Source organism: Cyclopterus lumpus, chromosome 21, assembly GCF_009769545.1.
Source record: "Cyclopterus lumpus isolate fCycLum1 chromosome 21, fCycLum1.pri, whole genome shotgun sequence".
Classification (NCBI taxonomy): domain Eukaryota; kingdom Metazoa; phylum Chordata; class Actinopteri; order Perciformes; family Cyclopteridae; genus Cyclopterus; species Cyclopterus lumpus.
In genome coordinates, this window is record NC_046986.1 from 7,910,853 (window position 1) to 7,929,856 (window position 19,004).

Below are 19,004 nucleotides of genomic sequence, written 5' to 3' on the forward strand. Positions count from 1 at the left end.
AACACGGCTTACCGGCGCACTCCACAAGCTAGCAAAGTGTGTGTTAGCCTGTTCTGTCCTCTCCCCGCTAGCCTCGCTGCAGCAGCGCGTCTCTCAATCTGATCTTGGCGGTGTCTCGCTTTAGCGACGTCTGATTGGACAGCATCGATGAGACGCAAGCAGAGCAGTCAGAGGAGTTCATGCCCACTTCCTGGATCTCTCGGGATTGGTGGAGACCAGCCCGCCATAAATATACAAAATAGCGCCATCTGCTGTACAGGAGTGTGAGGACACTGTTTACGTCTTATCGACTCCTGTACACATGAGGATTTAATTAGTTCCCCCGCATTTGTTGTCGGTCAGAAATGAGCATACACTGGATTGAACACAAATGAGCTCCTGACTGCATTGAAGAACCACCTTTGACTCTACAGTGTGCTTATGGGATGGCAAAAACTCCCAAACCCAGCTATGCAGTCAAGAGGTCTGAGTTTGTGTCTGCAGCAAGGAACAAACAAGCCCGTCCCCCACATCTACCAGCAGTCAAAGTTTAGTATAGCTGGGATCATCTCATGTTGTGTGAACTGCTCTCCATCTCAACTATTTGACAAAGACACAAATTTAAGAAAATCCTCTAGTTTGACAAATGTGTGAAGCTCTCATGAATACACAGTTTTAGTATTTTTGGTCAGATCTTAATCACCAGTAAATTAATTGTAATACATGTTTATGTATATTATAGCAGTCACGTGATACAATTGATCAAACAGTAGACCACAATAAAATATTGAATATGAAATAGCACACAATTAAAGTTTTATTCCATTTGATCAGATTTGCTGCAAAGACAAATGCTCCTTTGAGAAATAACAACCTGCCATTTTCAACTTGAAGATGAACTGTTTCTCCATTGGTGGCCGAGAAAATGCTTTGTGTTATGGGACCTCTTAACTCTGAGGTTATCATGGAGCTCATAACAATTGATTTATCAGATGCATTTTAAATCCTACCTTAATGAAGGTTATACTGGTGCTGTTGCACTTTATAGCCTTATACTGATACGTGTTTCTATTGTTTTCCTCAACCCTCATTGATACAACTGGCTGGACATATTACTTTTACATTTTCATTTCCTTTATTATTTACATTCTTAAATGTAATATGCCCTGCTATTTTATTTTATTGTATTGTATATTTGTAAACATGTTTGCTGCTGCTTCAAGAAATCCCCCCCTGGGGATCAATAAAGTAATATCTAATCTAATGTAATCTAATAATCACCTCTCAGTGTCATTCAATACACGTCATCCTCCAAAATGACCATGAAGTTGAATAAACACCTCTCTAAAACAGAAAAAACAACAAAAGCTGAAACATATATCCTAAAACTAATGCAGTCTTATACAACAACCATCAAACAAATTCTACTTTATAGTGTTCAGTTATGTTTTTTCATGAGGTTTAGGTTCACCTATATAATATTTTAGGATGTATATGTGTGTGGATGCTGAATTGTGTTATGTTATGAAGAGTTGATCCTATTAGTTGAGGGTAGACTAAATATTAGATACACCTCTGTGTAATAAAATACAAAAATTCTGAGAACTATTAGTGTAATGCCCATGAATGTGTTTTACAATTGGTATGAATGACAAGAGTTTTCTCTCTACATCATTTTAACTTGATGCTGCAAAATGTGGCCAACTCTGAAGTTACTGAACCCGAATCAGCCTGCCATTCATGTATTTTCAAGACTGACATCCCCAGATACTTTATCAGTTATAAAAACACCCTTCGTATTTTTTGAAGGGTGTTGAAGGGTGAGATAAAACTCAGCTGAGTCTGAGTCCAGCCAACAGACAGTGTCATTATTTCTTTCTCATATTATTTGGACTCAAACTCCTCATTGTTCAACAAATATCAAAGGGGTCATTAATGGGCAGCTGGGTCCCCATTAACCCCCCCCCCCCCCCCCCTGTCCTTTATACTCTTTGTGTAAATTGTAAACCTGTTATATTCCTGAATACTGCCTCGCCCTAGATACACTGCATGGAGTAATTTGATTGAACACATTCATTTAGTAATATGCATCATACAAGTACAAAACTAAAACTAAAAAAAATGGTCCCAATACTATATTTGACACAGGGACCCACTTCAAGACAGGGCCTCAAGATTAGTTAACATAGTAGGACCCATCTTCAGGCCTTTGTCATGTCAGTTGAGAAAAGTGCCCAAATATAGAAGCCAGTTGACACAGAACATCTGAAGGTGTGGAGACAGACCCTGGATACCCATAATGCTTTAGTGTATTTGTGTTTGTTTGAGGGGGATTCCCTGATGATATCTACCACTTGATCCTATTATGTTTATTGTCTGTCATGTTATTATGACACATTGTTATGCGCAGTGAAGGGACTACCTATTACAGATTAAGTGTTGGGTTCAGTAATATTTTAAGTGTTTTTGGAGAGTTTTCCTGTGGTGTACATTGTAGCATATAACAAATTGTGTAAACACCTCACTTTATCTGTCTCTCTCTCAAACCAACACACACACAGAGATCTATTTGGACAAATAATTACAAAAAGCCAACAGGAGCAGTTACTGTAACGCCTCACATTTCTTCAAAAAACCCATGGATGACTGGAACCCACAATAGCTGCTCGACTACTTCCGCGCAGGCGCAGAATGAGCGACAGTCGGACTACCAAACTGGTCAAACAGCGGGTGTGAAAAATGGTAGGTAACCAAAATAAACACGAACCCGGGCATTTGCTGTTGTGCCACTACAGCTTACGTTGAAGACTATGCTCGTGTTATTAAAGTGCGTGGCGTGTCGGGTTTGGGAAAAGCCTCCAGTGAGCAGTTGCTTGTGTTCGCTGCTGTTTCAGGGAAGGTCAGTTGATCTTCTGAGAGCAGCTAGCTAGCTACTCGTCCCCCTTTTTTGGGCAATCTGGTAACTTCGGCTGTGAGCAGGTCAGTCGTTGGACCCAAAGGACAGACACACCCGGGGGTCGTTTGCCTTAAAATCCCCGGGCACATCCACAACCACCACTGACAGTCTGTGGTCCTCTTCCCCCATCGTTGGTGTCAGTGATACATGTCGGCTAACTGAGCTAACATTAGCCAGTATAAGTTACTAGCTGGTGTAATGTAGACGACGCTCCCCTGCCGGGGTCGCACTGCCGACTGGGCAGCAGTCCGGACGCGTCACTGACCTTTGACTTCACGTGCTCGTTAATAACCGAAATCGGTCACGGGGGTTTTTCGGTTTGGAGTCGCTAGCAGCTGGATGAGCTCACAGAGTTTGGAGTCTCCGGTTTCAGGAAATGCTGCTCTTACAGTACGGTGCAAGTGCTCCGATAATGCAGCTGGTGTGAGGAGGTGGCATGTGGCATGGTGCGGAGGGACATGGCTGCAGGGTAGTCGATCGATAGGTAAATAGTATAAAGCGCTCATCCCAGTTTCCCAGAGCCCTTGGGTGTCTCCAACTGTGTGCTTTCGACCAATCAACAGCCCGACACTCAGATATGTTTATTAGACTAAGAAAATAACCAAATCCTAACATTTGAGCAGCTGGTAATGAACCGATTAATCGATTATCATATTGGTTGTCAATCAATTAATGGACGAATCAACTAAGCGTAACATTTATATAATGTTAGGAAACTTGAATTGTCTTTAATAACGTTAAATTATAACTAACTAACTGTTGTTTATCACAAATGGTGCCCATATCTAAAAATATCAGTATATAAATTATTTTGACAATATGCTGACTTTTTTTATGACACTTTTTTTATTTTTTATTGCTGTGTATTTCTGTCAGGGCGCTTGTGTTACACTCCAGACTTGTTGCACCTCTAGGTCCGGGTGATGACGTCCCTACTCATGTTACATCTATGACTGTAGTTATCTGAGGGGCCCTCCCGGGTACAGCATGTGCTTTGAGAATCCACAACATCCCCCATCAGAAAAAGCCCATGTTGCTTTTGGATAGGACATAATTACCAGCGCTGCGTCTTGGCTCGGCACCTATGCTGTGTGTGTGTATGTGTGTGTGTGTGACAGACTAACCTTTTTGATATATGAGTGTTTCTGAGCGTCTCGCAGTCTTTGCTGTTGCCTGAATGCCTGTAGATGTGTGTGTCTCGCTGTGTGTTTTTGTCTGCGTTTCGGTCTGCGTTTGTGTGTTGTTGTCGGTGTTCCCTGGTCTGATCGCACCCGTGTCTGACAGCCCTTGTCCTGTACTCATACAGCATAAGCTGAAGTCTTCGCAGAGGGACAAGGTACGGCAGTTCATGTCCTTCACACAGGCTGGGGAGAAAACAGCCGTGTACTGCCTGACGCAGAATGACTGGAAACTAGAAGTCGCCACTGACAACTACTTTCAGAATCCCGATCTCTACTGTAAGGAGTCCATGAAAACGTCGGTAGACCGGAAAAAGCTGGAGCAGCTCTACAATCGCTACAAAGGTAAGTGGGACTCTTACGCTGGAACATGGCATATTTACTAGAATAGAGTTGCTTTCCCCTGTTATTTCCACCTCGATAGACCCCCAGGATGAAAATAAGATCGGCATCGATGGGATCCAGCAGTTTTGCGATGACCTCTCCCTGGACCCAGCCAGTATCTCCGTGCTCGTCGTCGCGTGGAAGTTCCGCGCTGCCACTCAGTGCGAGTTCTCCAAGAAGGAGTTTCTGGATGGAATGATAGACTTGGGGTGAGTGTTGACAACAACAGCTCGAGACGTGCTCCAAAGCGGGACATAAACACTGTGCCCGCGGTATCTTCGTACGGGGGTTCTCTCAGTGTTGCACCAGGGAGGGAAGGTTGTCTATATATAGAGCCACTCTACCACAGCTCGAGTATTCTGTGTCTTCGTGGAATGACTCGGTGGAAGAGCTGCAGTGTTTTTTACTTTTGAGGTTCGTGTGTCAAAGTTAACTTCAGCCAATTTCAATTCAGTTTATTTTGTATAGCCCAATATCACAAATTACAAATTTGCCTCAGAGGGCTTTACAATCTGTACACATACGACTTCCCTGTCCCGGGACCTCACATCGGATCAGGAAAAACTCCCCAAAAATAACCTCAATGAGCATAAACAAAAAACATGTTGCAACTGGTTGGGTCGTTTTGTGTTTATTCAATTCAGAGTTTTGTTGTTTTTTCTTTTGCTTAAATTGTCCAAATGCTCTAGGTGTGACAGCCCCGAAAAACTGAAGGCCCTCTTGCCAAGATTAGAGCAGGAGCTCAAAGATAGTGGGAAGTTCAAGGACTTCTACCAATTCACCTTTAACTTTGCCAAAAATCCTGGACAGAAGGGTCTAGGTAAGAAGAGTGGCAGCAGCAGCAACAACAACAACAATAACAACAACCGCTTCCTGAATTAAGTGTTCTGCTTTCTGTCTGTGTGTAGACCTGGAGATGGCGGTAGCCTACTGGAACCTGGTTCTGTCAGGACGGTTTAAGTTCCTTGATCTTTGGAACCGATTCCTTTTGGTGAGTCAAAGTGAAATCAGGATTGTTATCAGAACTTATAAAGCAGATCAGATATTGTCCGCTGCGTGACGGACAGAAATACAAATGTTTTCCATTCGTTACATCCATGGAGTCATGGCGGGCGCTTTTTTTATGGCCACAGTGATCTCTGCCTTCACGTTAGCTCACAAGGTTGGAATGCCGATTTTAAATCCGGCAAATATCTTTATTTTAAAATTTGCATTGGTGCATCCCTCCTTGAAATGAATTGGGCCCAGTGATGGGGAACTTGGCTGACACGATACCCCCCCCCGGCTTTTATTACATCTCGATGACTCAGTCAAAGAGGGGGGGGTCAGCAAGTGTCAACAGATGGTGCTTGGTTGGATTTAAAACCTGCAAGACCTGGTCCTCCAGAACACACGGCGGCCCACCGGTCCATCAGTGATGTACACTGGGGACGGGTCTACGGTGGTTTGGTTGTGGAGATCGAAATAAATGAACACAAGCTGCATAAAAGCATGTGTATATATCAATATGTTGACCAACACTTGTCCATTACAGGAACACCATAAACGATCCATCCCAAAGGACACATGGAACCTATTGTTGGACTTTGGTAACATGATCGCAGACGATATGTCAAACTATGATGAGGAAGGTGAGTTTCGGATGACAAAGTTCCTTCAGATTTGCCACTGATTCGTTTGCTTTCTTTGTAATGCTGTGAATATTCAAATCAATGTGACACTAATGGTATCTTGGTGGTTTTTTTCTTTCCTCAGGAGCATGGCCGGTCCTTATAGATGATTTTGTGGAATTCGCCCGACCAATTGTAACAGGATCGAAACGCAAAACTCTCTAAATCCAATCCCAACTCTGGAAAGCCAGAACCCTTGTTTCTTTTACAGTGACTTCATAGTTTTTTTTTTTAAAGACTTGTACACAAAAAAAACAAAAAAAACAGTGAACATTGTAGACTTCAGAGAGAAAAACAGAAGCACTTGAAACTGTCAGGACACCCACCTTTCAGGGAGCTGAGTAAAAACTATGAGAACAAGCGGCCACATTTTATTTTTTTTTGAGGCGTCACTTCGGACATTGGCCGGTTTCACCGTTGTCTCTCCTGCGGGGGACGCTCGGCATCCTGGACGTTCCTCGGCTCTGCTCCAGGAGGAGCACTACCTGTCCAGCCCACAGCCCTGCAGCGATGGACACGGTGATGGCCGCAGCACTGGGAGGATGTTCACAGGCTGTGTGTGCTCTAAAGCGACTGAAGAGGCAAAAAAAAACCTGTGTTTTAAGACTCTCCCTCGTCGGCTTTGTGTTGTCATATGAAGCTCTGAGTGGCTGTGCGACGGTCCCGTGTCTTACTCTAACTTCAGGACCGAGTGCTCACGACACCAGCACCAACAGAACTGTTTCCGTTTTTACTGTACATACTGTATCTATTGGGACAGTTTACAAAGAGAGCTATAAGAAGAAATAATATAAATACGTTCAATTTATAAATGCAGATGATTCTTTTGTGTACAGTAGATGCTACGATCTGTAACGGATGCCTCAATATAGTGGATGATATGCTGTCAGTTTAATTGTTAGGTGGATCTGTCGAGTCATGGATTTGTGAGCTTCTCATTGAAAGCATGTTTAAAAACACGTTTTTACGTCCCCCTCGGGCTGGTTTCACAAATACATTTTCACTAAAGTAAAGGCAACGCTTTAATTTTCGAAAGCTCACGTTGGTTCGTGGTATTTCATTTGTCAGGTTCATCTCGGTTGGGAGTTGGTCTCCGATCCTACAAGTGACGGGAGTCCATAGCGTCGCACATTTTTTTTGCTTTAAAAAAAAAGATCATTTCTTTTCCCAACCGTTTTGGAAAGAGTTTTTTTTTTTTTTTTTTTTTGTGTCCCTCGCGACATAAATGTTGCTAAAGAGACGATTCAGCAGCATTTAAAAGTAAAGAAATGACGGACCCGTAGGATTGCATGGCACATATCTGTATGTTATGGCAGTGCGAAGCCTTAAGTTCAGGAGCCAGGACACTAAAGAGGGCAACAACAGGACGAAGCCTTAAGAGTAAATATCTGTCTGTTCAATATTTATATTTCGTACGAGCCCATCTGTCCAGTGTTACTGACAGTAGTGAAAGTTAGAATATATTGTTAATACATCATGTAAGTAGCCTTTAGTATATTGTTCATTTAAGAAAGATGAATAAAGCATGAGTTTTTCCATAATCATACACACACACAGTTCTTTTGTTCATCAGTCAGATGAGGGACGTGTTACAGAACAGCATATAGCCGCTTACACAAGAGCGTGTTTGCAAAGCAGAGTTATGGATGCCAGTGTAAAAAAAAAAAAGAAGAAGATTCATGACCATACTGATCCAATTGTGTTAAAGAAAGCTTGAATATTTCTCTTCTTTTTTTTTTTTTTTTTCAGAATATCCCTCCCATGTTGTTGATTGTTAATAATAAACAATATTTAACAAGATTATTTTTTTTAGTACTTACATGTGGTACTTCAATTTGATAATCAACACCATGGTTACCTATTGTTCATTATGTTGAATTTGTTCCTGTTTTGTAACATATCAGAGGTGCTGTATTGTATGATGATGATGATGATCTGATCAACATGTCTCAGAATGGAGGTATAAAGTGGAACATGTCCCTTCCCCACCCGATACTTCCTTAATACGAGGCCAGTCACGTGATATTCATGCCACCATATATATATATATATATATATATATATATATATATACCTTTGTGTGTCCTTTCCTTGGTTTCCTTTCATCTCTCCGTTATTGAGATCAAACGAAGGCACACACAACGGATTGTAAGTTTTTAATATATCATTGAGAAATGAGAACTGCATATTTAAAGAACATTTTCCTGTCAGTTTCCCAAGGACCCATCACTCGCATTAGACGGGGTTTTTAATGGCCAGTGTGAACAGAGGGAATAACTACAACGGGCTAAACCGGTTTCAGTGTACATATCGACACTTGACAAACATGAACATGTCATGTGTCCATATCCTTTATGGACAATACAAGCATCCTCAGTATCCTCTTTGGGAATGTGGTGGCTTACAGTAAGTTTATATTCTACAGTGTGTATGTGTTGGGGGGACAGCAGAAACATTGATTGTAGTCACTTTAAATGAAAATTGTATAAAGAGATTTTAGTCTTTGATAATATTCCTAACCATTTGAATAATAGTTTAAACTGCAGAAAGAATAGGTACTTTTTTTTTTGATAGTCACATATTTCTCAAGGGGGTTTGAAGTGAGGAGGGAGGGATTTTTTTTTTTAACTCTCGTTTCTAAAAACTCTGACAAGAAAATAATGTTTTCACTTTACACTTTATTTTCATAAATCATGGGCAGCGATATGCAAGGTGAAACCTGACCGTCTCTCTTCCGCCGATTGTTTTTCGCATGCAAATGAGGCCCATACCTGTGGACTCACTAGCCCCTCCTCTGTAAGGTGAGCCATTTGAAGCTCAGACCGCTTTGTTATTTACCTTGACAGCAGCCAGATCTTACCCAAGGAAGAGAAATGAAATAAGCTCCTCCGTGCTGGTTGTTCGGGAGCTTCGGTGGACTGCTACCTGCAGCTCAACACACAATGGAAATGAAAGAATATGCTTCTGAACCTCAGACGAGTCCTAATGGCAGTGAAAGGTGAGCTCCTTGTTGGTGCCGTGTTCCCTCTGACTGTGTGTCTTTCTCTTTATTAGTAATGGTTGTAGCTTCTTTCCTGGTCAAACTCTTTATATTGTTTGACTGAAACATGTAAAGCTGTTATTAAAAGCTACCGAGCTCAGTAAAATATCATAACTAAGAGTTGTTTTGTGGAAAATATATTCTCTGAGGTTATTTCTTTTACTACTAATGCTCACTTGAAAGTAACTTTAAACGGAGTCGTCATCCGGCTGGGGCATTTGATCTCCCCACGACAGAAACCCAACCTCTTGGAGGCTGGTGTAGTGTCTGTCATCAGGGCGAAGGAGCGAGAGAGAGAGAGAGAGAGAGAGAGAAGGGAGGGTAGGAAAGTGACTCCAGCTGTCAGCTGCTTCTCCACAGCTGTGCTTTGTGCACACTAGTCATTCATTTGTCCGTGTGGATGTGCCTCAGCAGGATTGACCCCTACGGCTTCGAGAGACGTCACGATTTTGAGCCCTACAAGGAGATGATGAACGAGTACGTCGCGGTCCTCAACAGGAGGTCCATGAGGTGGTCCAAGCTCCTTCAAGAGAAGCCCCATGTTGAGAAGAACTTGACAGGTATAGCAGCGACAGGCATGTGCCTTCGTTTCTGGTGGGACTCTCTGGTTCAGTGTGACGTTAATTATAAAATATGTGTGTGTGTGGGGGGGGGGGATGTTTTTTGGAAGTGAAAAGGTATGTGCGGAAAGGCGTGCCCAATGAGCACCGTGCCAGGGTTTGGATGGCAGCCAGCGGCGCTCAGGAACGACTGGAGGGCAACCGGGGCTACTACCAGTCTCTGCTGGCCATGGAGCACGACACCCGGCTGAAGGAAACCATTCACACAGGTGCAACTCAAGGCCTTTTACCCAGAGGAGACATGTTGTCCAGAAATAATGACTCGATTCCATTCTGCTGCTTCAGCGTCCTGGCATTGTCACCTGTACTGAAAAGTCAGGACGTCTGCTCTGAAAACAGCCTCGTCCCCGTCTCACTCACACCGTAATGTGTGTCATAGCGTGAAAACAGTCTGGTCTCGTCCTTTCCGTCAGACATGCATCGGACCTTTCCCGACAACGTCCTCTTCCGAGGCCGAGCGGAGCCGAGCCTGCAGAGGGCTCTGTTCAATGTGCTGCTGGCCTACGGACACCACAACACAGAAGTGGGATACTGTCAGGTGAACAGAGCGGGACTGGCTAATCCCTCGTAAAGGGAGTGTAAACGTGACAGGTGTGCAGTTACATGTTTTTACCCCCGGGAAAACGCTTGCGTGTCAATTATATGTTATTGTTTTTATGTAAAAATCACATCCTCAATCGGAAACGTGTGGAAATATGTTGTTGTTGTCGTGGTGCCGGCGTCAGTAAATCAGTGAGATCACCGCTGTCTCTGTTCATGTCAGGGCATGAACTTTATTGCAGGCTACCTCGTGATCATCACCAAGGATGAGGAGAAGTCCTTTTGGCTCATGGATGCGTTGCTGGGCAGAATGCTCCCAGGTAAGAGTTTTTCATTTAAATGCTCACACACACACACACACACACACACACACACAATTAAGGGCATTATTATTAATTAGTCTGTCCGATTGGAGGTCTGCTCAGGTTGAAGGCGGACGTGTCTCTGGAATTACAAGGCAACTGAAGTCAATGTACCAATAGAAATGGCCAAGGTGTGTGTGTGTGTGTGTGAGAGAGAAAGACGTCATCAAATTCCTGAGAAGACGATGTAAGGGAAAACAGCTGTGTCGGTGAACCCAGGTGGTGCAGGGTCTTTATTCAATCAAAACTAGAAAAAAGGGGCAACTAAAGCAATAAAACTAAGAAATAGACATTAAACTATACAACAAAATAATGCAGCAGTTGTAGAGGATGAGGAAGAACGTGTGTGGGCATCACGATGAGCAGCGATTAAAAGACCGAACGCGTGTCGTCATTTAATTCAACAAAGGTTTGCACACGTTCCTGTTTATGAGAGAAAGGAAAATAAAATCCTCTCTCAGTTGGATTATAATCCTTCAAATGCGATTTGCTTCTGCTGTAAAGTGCTTCTTTTTGTTACTTCTTTGACCCAATAACTTTATTTTTATTATAGTCCACTCGGGAGCAGAGTTTGGGTCATTGATGTCATACATACATATTAAAAGGTAGTTAAGGCAGCTACAACATTTTTAATAGACTAGATAGAGTTGTGCATAACAATGCAAATGAATAGCGCTGGCTCATGATGAGCCCTGGTTGTAATATAAAAGGCTGAAGACTCCACATAGAAAATGATTCAGGAGAAACACAGCAATATGAAATATTTAGATTTGATCTTCGAGATAGAAGAAGAAGCCAGTAAACTCATCTACTCAGTGGATGTGTAGACTTCTACCACCCGGCCATGATGGGCCTGAAGACAGACCAGGAGGTCCTCGGAGAGCTGGTGAAGGCTAAAGCTCCTGCAGTGGGACAGCTCATGGCCCAGTACCCCGGCATATGGACCCTGCTGGTGTCCCGCTGGTTCATCTGCCTCTACATTGACACACTCCCAATTGAGGTACGGCCAAGTTTGGGGTTTAAATGGGAGAGACGAATGAGGAGTTCACCGTGGTGCTTTACACGCGCCCATTTTGTTTGTTTTTGGGGTTTCTTGCAGACCGTTTTGAGAGTTTGGGATTGTCTTTTCTACGAGGGCTCCAAGGTTCTCTTCCGCGCCGCTCTGACTCTTATTATTCACCACCAGCCGGAGATCCTTCGAGCTCGCTCTTTGACCGACGTGTGCGAGTGCTTCCGACAAATCACCTGCGGAGCGTTCACTCTGGACTGCCACGCCTTCATGCAGGTGCGAGGAGAAAAGGAAAGCGACCCAAAATATACACAGTTACCCATCGTATCAAAGACAAAAAGCAAGGACTCTGCACGTGATAGGCTGGAACCAATATGAATTAGAGAAAAATGCTCATAATTCTTGCATTATTATAGATTGTGACAGATTTAATTAACACCGATGGAATGAAAATCCGTGTTCATAAAGAGGCCAGCTTGTTACAGTCGAGGTTGTTTACGTGCAGCTTATGAGTTCCAGCCCGGCGTGTCGCTGTGTAAATGTCTTAAGACGGATAATCCTAAAAAACATGCTCTCAAACTCTTTTCAGAAAATCTTTACAGAACCGGGGATCCTGTCGATGGCGACGATCGATAAACTCAGAGAGAAATGTAGACAACGAATACTGGAGGAAGAATCTGGAAGGCCATAAAGTTGTGGATCCATCGTTGACTGGATGACTTAAACTGTCCCACGAGGAACGATTATCTACTAGCAAAAAGGGACCGCTGGTGGCTTTTGGACTTCAGTTGCATATACACTAAAGAATTATGTTGTTTTTTTTAAACCTCATCTTTTACTCACCCATGTTCTGCAGAACATTCCAGCTGCTAGATAAAGATCACCAATCCTGCTGCTTTGCTAAAGGTTTTTAATGACATGCACTTTAGAAGTAAAGACATTTAGTTTTTACATTGTTTTATCTGTATTTTATCTGGGAAAAAAAAAAAGAGAATGTATGACTGTTCAAACCTTCCACTTATCTTTCTGAAGTAAAATCCGAAGTCCCAATTGACAGAACTTTGTGTTTCACCTTTTGTTGTCTAAACCCGTTCCCTGATCGAGTTTAACTCAAAACTGCCTTTGGCCAAAAAAAAAAAAAAAAAAAAAAAAAAAAAAAGGAGTGGTAATTTCAATGTTACATTCTGAGTGCCTGGGGCCATAAAAATCAAACTCTGAGTTAATCAAAACACCTTAGGACACCTTTCCCTCATTTACAGACACTGATGAGCCAAGATGTGACGAAACTATCCAGTAATATGAAAAAAACAGTTGTAGTTGTAGAGCGGTTCACACCCAGAGGACGTACAACCCGTCACAATGAAAGTTGATCCACTATTTATATATATTTTTTTAATTTTTTAAAAAGTTGCTAAAATTACAACGCATTTCCAGTTTAAATTAAATTAAAATTAAAATGCATTGTACCTACACACCCTATGGAGTCCAAACCAGGAACCGGTTCGACAGCTGACGAGCTGCATGCAGGTGAACAAACAGTCAAACAGGCTCGTTCATTCACTTTTATTGACCTCTCCTTTAGAAAACAGCTCAAACTAAATCAATTCAAAACATGATTAAATCACTACATGGACATTTAGGAGGATAAAAACGTTTAAAAAAAAAAAAAAACATATCTGCACTTTCTCCTACAACATCAAGCAATGCACAAGTATGGCCGTAACAGTAAACGAAGGCTCTGTGGCAGCACAGTGTCAGTGAGTACCTCTGTGGCATTGGCTTTACTTTCATCCCATCTATGTTACAGCTGGGAAGGCACTGATGAACACGGACCATATTATTTTGGTCTCTAAATCCTTACAGGGGCCCATTTGAGATCACTTCCCCTTCAGCAAGCAACATCCCAAGAAAACTAAAAAAACCACCCAGTGGATTTTTAACACTTACAGATTATTACACCTCTTACAGTGACGTCCTGAGCTTTTTTTTTTTCCATCCACCGAAGCAAACTGAAGTGTATTTTCTTTAAAGATCGTTTGATTGCAACTCCCGTTTTGTGCAAACATTGTAACAGACTCCAAAAGAGTGGCTTACGACCACTCGTCAAATAGTTTGACATTTTGGGAAATCCAAGAATTAGAGAACATTGATGAAAGCTAATAAAAAGAGTTACTCATGTCTATACGGAAAATATGACAACACAGCCAGGAGACAGTTAGCTTAGCATAAGGACTGGAAACAGGGGAACAAGCATGGCTCCGTCTAAAAAGCCAAAACGCCAACGCTTACATGGCAAAGTGGTTCAACTTCAGCCTTTGTACAGATTAAACAAAAGAAAAACAACATGTATATCAGTGAGTTTAAGAGTCTTTGTGCCAAGTTAACAGCCGGCTGACTGTAGCTCTACAGTTAGCGAATATGAGTGGTGTTGATCTTCTCATCCAACAAGCACATTTCCCAAAAGGTTTTAAATAAAGTGAAAACACAATTATCTTACAGGAGTTGAAAACTGCTTGTGCAATGAGTCGAGCACCTTGAAGAGGGACATACCGGTAAATATTATCACTAATCCCAGTGAACAAAAGGCATTCCTAAATGCATCTTAACTACGTAGGGGACGCCTCGCACGTCCTTGTTAAGATTAGGTTACTGTGATTTTAGTCAACATAAATTCTGCAACCTTTGGGCTGAATGTTGAGTTGCAAAAACAAAAATAAATTTAAAAAAAAACACATCTTTACTTTCTGAAGTGGATTAAGCTACAGCAAAAAAATATTCCCTTTACAATAACAAACCTCCTTTAGGGGAAGACCACAAAGTAATCGTCGCCCCAAAAGCCCGTGAACAATAAGAAACGCTACGGTAGCTTTCCTCTCAAATCATACGGTCCCTCAAAATTCCTTCCACAGAAATCATAAATAGTACAATTGGAGAACTCTCGTGGACCCTCTGCTCAACATCCATCCCCTGCGTCACACATAGTACCCCCCCCCCCCCCCCCCTCCTCCTCATTTCCTCACAATCTCCAAACAAAGCCCCTTCTTTACGAATGAGTCCGTCGGTTCAGAAAGAGCATATCAAGTGATAACGACTAGTGTTACTGATGAGAGCAAAGAACAGCACACACACAGATGTGGGGGGGATTAAGGGATATAGGGGGACAGGGTGGAGTGTTAAGTCTCATAAAACAGTGGTTAATCTTAAGGGATAGCTCGCACTGGCCTCTGGGCAGATGAGAGCGACGCGTGACCTCAGATGGTCTGGTATCCAGCTTGGCTCCTCTTCCTGCCGATGAAGTAAGCCAAGAGCACGATGAGGACGAGGCCGGCTAAAGCTGCTCCGACTATGATGGGGATCAACATGTCGTCCTCATCCAACTGGCATTCCTCGGCTGAGAGAGGGGAAGACACCAGCAAGGGACAAGTTAAAGTCAGAGAGCAGATTCATTTTTATAAAATCGATTCTACCAGACGGCGTGTTTACCTGCTCCAAACTGATCTCCGGTGACGCCGAATGGCTGCACCTGCAGCTGGAAGGTGTTGATGGACCAATTCTGGGCCAAACTCAGAGTTTGCTCCTCACGGCACATGTACGAGAACCCTAAGGTGCCCCGCAGTTCATCCACACTGCCGTTAAATGCTGACAAGGGATCTACAGGGAGAACAGATTGAAATGAATGAAAATAAACTTTAGAGAAGGACGACGGTAGACAGGATTACATTTTTAAAAAGGCAGCTGATGATCAACCGTAATTGCATCCATAAACAATACTATTCAGTTACATTTTCAACGTGAAATAAACCACATAGTGGATACATTTCTTCTTCTTTTTTTTTTTTAAAGATTATAATATTCATGGCCACGGCTGTAACAATCACAAAAATGCTAAAAAAGGGAGATAACGTGCGTCAACTCGAGCGTTGCGAGTGTAACCAATTCATTTGGGGCTCTCGGACTCAATTTCCAAAACAAAAAATGTGAGAGTGCATGTAAAAAAAAAACATTTCCTTTGTATTTACTAACTACAAGAGCTGCTTCACTGTCTAAATTAAAATGAGTTTAACACCAAATCACAGTCAGTTATGTGTAGGTGGATCAGTTGGACATGTGCCTATTTAACCTGATAAGGTAGTTACCATGGAAACAGGGAGGTGAGACGCACTCACCTTTCATGTCTGGCCAGTGTACTAGCAGAGACACTTGACTCAGGTGGTACTTATTGGACGTGGCATTCTGGAGAGAAACAGCAAGACCACAGAAAGTAAGTAACGTTGCAGTAAAGAGAGTTTAACTCAAGCTCCATCTGCCATCTAGTGGCGATTTCATGAAGTACAAGTGGTTTTGTGCACATGGTCATGATGAGATGCTAGCAGAGGAGTCAAGGCAACGGGAATTTAACAAATGAGACATCCTCGCCTCGGACCGTGATTTTAAAGCGTTGTTAATAGAGTATGTGGCATGGCACCGCTGCATCAGCCGTCCATCGTTTAGTTATACGACTTTTATTTGTTTACATGGGCCCGAAAACCACTTCTGCACTCTTCACTCATAGCTCCTCCGGCAAGCTAAATAAGGAAATGAGAAAGAACCACAGTAACTTACCAGAGTGAAGGTAAAGTTGAGGTGGGTTAATTCATCTGTGAAGAGCTGCAGGGAGGCTCTGTCCAAGTCACATGATCCAGAGGCCTTTGTCAAATTGGGCTGAAGGTTCACAACATCCTGCACTATCTGTAAATGAATAAGAGTTCACATTTAGCATTTAAAACTTGTTAATGAGTATGTATTTTTTATTTTATTTTTTTTAGCTCCAACTGAATTCAGAGACCCGTTTGGGGATTTATATTTAGGCACCTTATTTTGGGAGAGGGAGTTGTAGCTGATGTTGAGCTGGAGAGCCATGGATGCCAGCAAACAGACAGTACCGTTGCTTTTGGTGACCATGTAGTTTCCTTTCTCGGGTCTGCCGGGGTCTTTGTGCGGCGCGGCAGTGGTTTGGGCAGTAGTGGGCGGGGCAACTGTAGCTAAACCCTGGTGCAGGACGGCAGCTGCAAAAAAGTATTCAGTTGTGAGTCTATTGAATATTAAATAAATAGGATCTTAACCAACAAAAACAAAAAAAATCTGAATTGTCAAAGAAGTAAATGATTGAGGCACATCAGGTTTTAAATCTGTAAAATGGACCCATTTTGATTTAAAGATGAAGACTCTCCATTTGCATCTAAAAATGCATACGTTTCACTCTTGATCTGGTTACGTTAAGATGGGACGTCATAAAACAAATATTCAAATCCCTAACTGGGCAACAGCATAAGGGTACAAATACTCTCGCACGTTACATCGGATACCAGAGCTTTGAGGCTTGTCGTGACACCTCAACACAAAAGCTTGATTTTGATCTGGGGAAAAATAAAATCATGTGACTTTTTTTGGAGCAGTTTAGTGCACACAAAAGAGTGAAACATACAGCTAAACCCTGCATTTATTTAACCATCTTTAAAAAGGGTTAGAAAAGCAGCAAATATAAGCTTGGAAATAATAAAAACATACAAATTGTTGTTACGTAGATTATTTTTCTGTAAAACAACAAATTGTTACAACTGTTATCAAAGTATAATATTTGCCACGAAAAGCTTGTGAAGTTGTAGCCGCACAATATAAACACCCAGTCCACTCAAAAACTAGTTTTCTTTATTGTACTTTACTTGGCGGTTTCACCGAGCAGAATAAAGGCTGTGCAGGGTTTGATACTAGAAGAATGTGTTTAACTGAAGGATTAAAGTCTCCCTGTGCTCAGCTTAACTCAAGTTTTAGAAGTGCACATACGATCATGGTGTTGTGACACCACAACAAATTTTGAGGTCAATTAATCTACACAAGAATGCTGTGGAAACTTGAACCTCCAGCTTACATGCGCATGACTTTTTTTTTTTTTATCCAACAGTTAAACCATTACAAGTAAACAATATTTCCATATTTTTTAGTGTTCAATGGAATGTAAATGTCACTTTTTTAAAATCATAATCAGTGAGGTAATTGAATTTTTAATTAGTTAATTGTATTTTAAAAACAGGTCTTTACAGGTGTGTGTGTGTGTATATATATATATATATATATATATATATATATATATATATATATATATATATATATATACACATATATATATATATATATATATACACACACACATACACACACACAAGACCTGTCTTTAAAATAGAATTAACTCAACACTGCGTTTACAAATATAACTTGAGTTTTGTGCATTTATTACTTTCCACCATTATCAATAACCCCCCTCGTAATTGATAATGGATGATCAAAGAAACTGACTTAGACATCCTCTAACATCTCCTTCTCCTCCGTCACTACCTGTACACTGACTGGACTCAGACTGTCCGCCGCTCTGATGCCCATCATTCCTAACCGTTCTGACGGCGTGATGTCAGCCTGTCCATGACCTTCGGTTACGGGTTACCGCTGGTCGTAAACCCGGTGGCTACTCACCTAAAATCAACTGTAACGTCACTCCCAGGCACCACGACTGGACGCCGCCGACGTGCGTCATGTTTTCCTCGGGTTGCTCTCCCGGTTCGTCTCGGGTCAACGCAAACAACAGTTAGCTAGCTCGCTAGCTGCGGTTAGCTGTTATGCTAGCTCTGCTAACGTCACCGTAACAGCGGCGGCAGCGGGGAAATAAATACGAGTCACGCGCTGTGATTTGTTGAGATGACGGAAGAGCCGCTCTCCTAAAAAAATAAATAAAAAAACCACCCACGACCGTTTCTGCTTACGAGTTCTGACGTGTCATGTTTGCCTCTCCGAGCCGTGAGGGTAATTCAGCTCGTCTTCTCACACGTTATATCAACCGCCGCTACACGAAAGGAGACCAACATCGGGATCATGTGCACGGCTTTAAGAAACACCCCGGAAGTCACGTGGTTGAGCAGCTGACGCAAACACACACACACGCGCGCGCGCCCTCTGCTCATTAAAACGTTTATTTACGAGTTGCGACACTATAACATGCCTTTATTCCGTGGTGTCTCAGTACAGTACACAGTATACTGTGTTTATGAAGCATTTGGAGGTACATTACTTGAGAACTTATACTTTTTACTTATACTCTACTCAAATCAGTTATTTAACACCAGACTAGCAGTTAGTAATAACCTTTCAGATGAAGATCTTTCATTAAAAAGACCCCCCAAAAAAAGACATTCTCTAAAATATTAAATCAGTTAATAATCAGCTTTGTCGTGTTTC

At 42.2% G+C, this 19,004-nt stretch overlaps 3 protein-coding genes across 7 annotated transcripts; 2 read left to right on the forward strand and 1 right to left on the reverse strand.

Moving 5' to 3' along the window:
• The first annotated feature begins 2,380 nt into the window (after window positions 1–2,380).
• LOC117750953 (DCN1-like protein 1) lies at window positions 2,381–7,717 on the forward strand. Of its 2 annotated transcripts, none has more exons than XM_034562427.1 (7): window positions 2,381–2,718; window positions 4,240–4,458; window positions 4,538–4,706; window positions 5,187–5,317; window positions 5,406–5,488; window positions 6,032–6,128; window positions 6,253–7,717. In XM_034562427.1, exons 1-7 carry the CDS (start codon window positions 2,622–2,624, stop codon window positions 6,330–6,332), a joined length of 876 nt encoding a protein of 291 aa, XP_034418318.1. In that variant the 5' UTR covers window positions 2,381–2,621; the 3' UTR covers window positions 6,333–7,717. The 2 variants fall into 2 exon arrangements, with proteins under 2 accessions (XP_034418318.1, XP_034418316.1); XM_034562425.1 differs by having other exon boundaries at window positions 2,397–2,721; window positions 4,242–4,458.
• A 1,288-nt stretch (window positions 7,718–9,005) lies between these two features.
• LOC117750001 (growth hormone-regulated TBC protein 1-A-like) lies at window positions 9,006–12,484 on the forward strand. Of its 3 annotated transcripts, none has more exons than XM_034560820.1 (8): window positions 9,006–9,165; window positions 9,619–9,767; window positions 9,878–10,036; window positions 10,241–10,365; window positions 10,591–10,687; window positions 11,557–11,729; window positions 11,829–12,014; window positions 12,328–12,484. In XM_034560820.1, exons 1-8 carry the CDS (start codon window positions 9,110–9,112, stop codon window positions 12,427–12,429), a joined length of 1,047 nt encoding a protein of 348 aa, XP_034416711.1. In that variant the 5' UTR covers window positions 9,006–9,109; the 3' UTR covers window positions 12,430–12,484. The 3 variants fall into 3 exon arrangements, with proteins under 3 accessions (XP_034416711.1, XP_034416713.1, XP_034416712.1); XM_034560822.1 differs by having other exon boundaries at window positions 11,916–12,014; XM_034560821.1 differs by having other exon boundaries at window positions 9,622–9,767.
• An 802-nt stretch (window positions 12,485–13,286) lies between these two features.
• lamp1b (lysosomal associated membrane protein 1b) lies at window positions 13,287–18,674 on the reverse strand. Of its 2 annotated transcripts, none has more exons than XM_034562298.1 (6): window positions 18,246–18,674; window positions 16,590–16,783; window positions 16,341–16,466; window positions 15,905–15,971; window positions 15,222–15,389; window positions 13,287–15,129 (listed from the first exon to the last, which is right to left on the reverse strand). In XM_034562298.1, exons 1-6 carry the CDS (start codon window positions 18,304–18,306, stop codon window positions 14,990–14,992), a joined length of 756 nt encoding a protein of 251 aa, XP_034418189.1. In that variant the 5' UTR covers window positions 18,307–18,674; the 3' UTR covers window positions 13,287–14,989. The 2 variants fall into 2 exon arrangements, with proteins under 2 accessions (XP_034418189.1, XP_034418188.1); XM_034562297.1 differs by having other exon boundaries at window positions 14,737–15,129; window positions 15,875–15,971; window positions 18,246–18,656.
• Between the last annotated feature and the right edge of the window lie 330 nt (window positions 18,675–19,004).

Coding starts and splice junctions, on each gene's coding strand:
- LOC117750953 (XM_034562427.1), top strand. CDS start 2,622: ATGACTGGAACCCACAATAGCTGCTCGACTACTTCCGCGCAGGCGCAG. Junction 2,719..4,239: donor TCAAACAGCGGGTGTGAAAA/ATGGTAGGTAAC, acceptor CTGTACTCATAC/AGCATAAGCTGAAGTCTTCG. Junction 5,318..5,405: donor TCCTGGACAGAAGGGTCTAG/GTAAGAAGAGTG, acceptor GTCTGTGTGTAG/ACCTGGAGATGGCGGTAGCC.
- LOC117750001 (XM_034560820.1), top strand. CDS start 9,110: ATGGAAATGAAAGAATATGCTTCTGAACCTCAGACGAGTCCTAATGGC. Junction 10,366..10,590: donor CAGAAGTGGGATACTGTCAG/GTGAACAGAGCG, acceptor TGTTCATGTCAG/GGCATGAACTTTATTGCAGG. Junction 11,730..11,828: donor TTGACACACTCCCAATTGAG/GTACGGCCAAGT, acceptor GGTTTCTTGCAG/ACCGTTTTGAGAGTTTGGGA.
- lamp1b (XM_034562297.1), bottom strand. CDS start 18,306: ATGACGCACGTCGGCGGCGTCCAGTCGTGGTGCCTGGGAGTGACGTTA. Junction 16,467..16,589: donor ACTCCCTCTCCCAAAATAAG/GTGCCTAAATAT, acceptor ATTCATTTACAG/ATAGTGCAGGATGTTGTGAA. Junction 15,972..16,340: donor TCAACTTTACCTTCACTCTG/GTAAGTTACTGT, acceptor GTTTCTCTCCAG/AATGCCACGTCCAATAAGTA.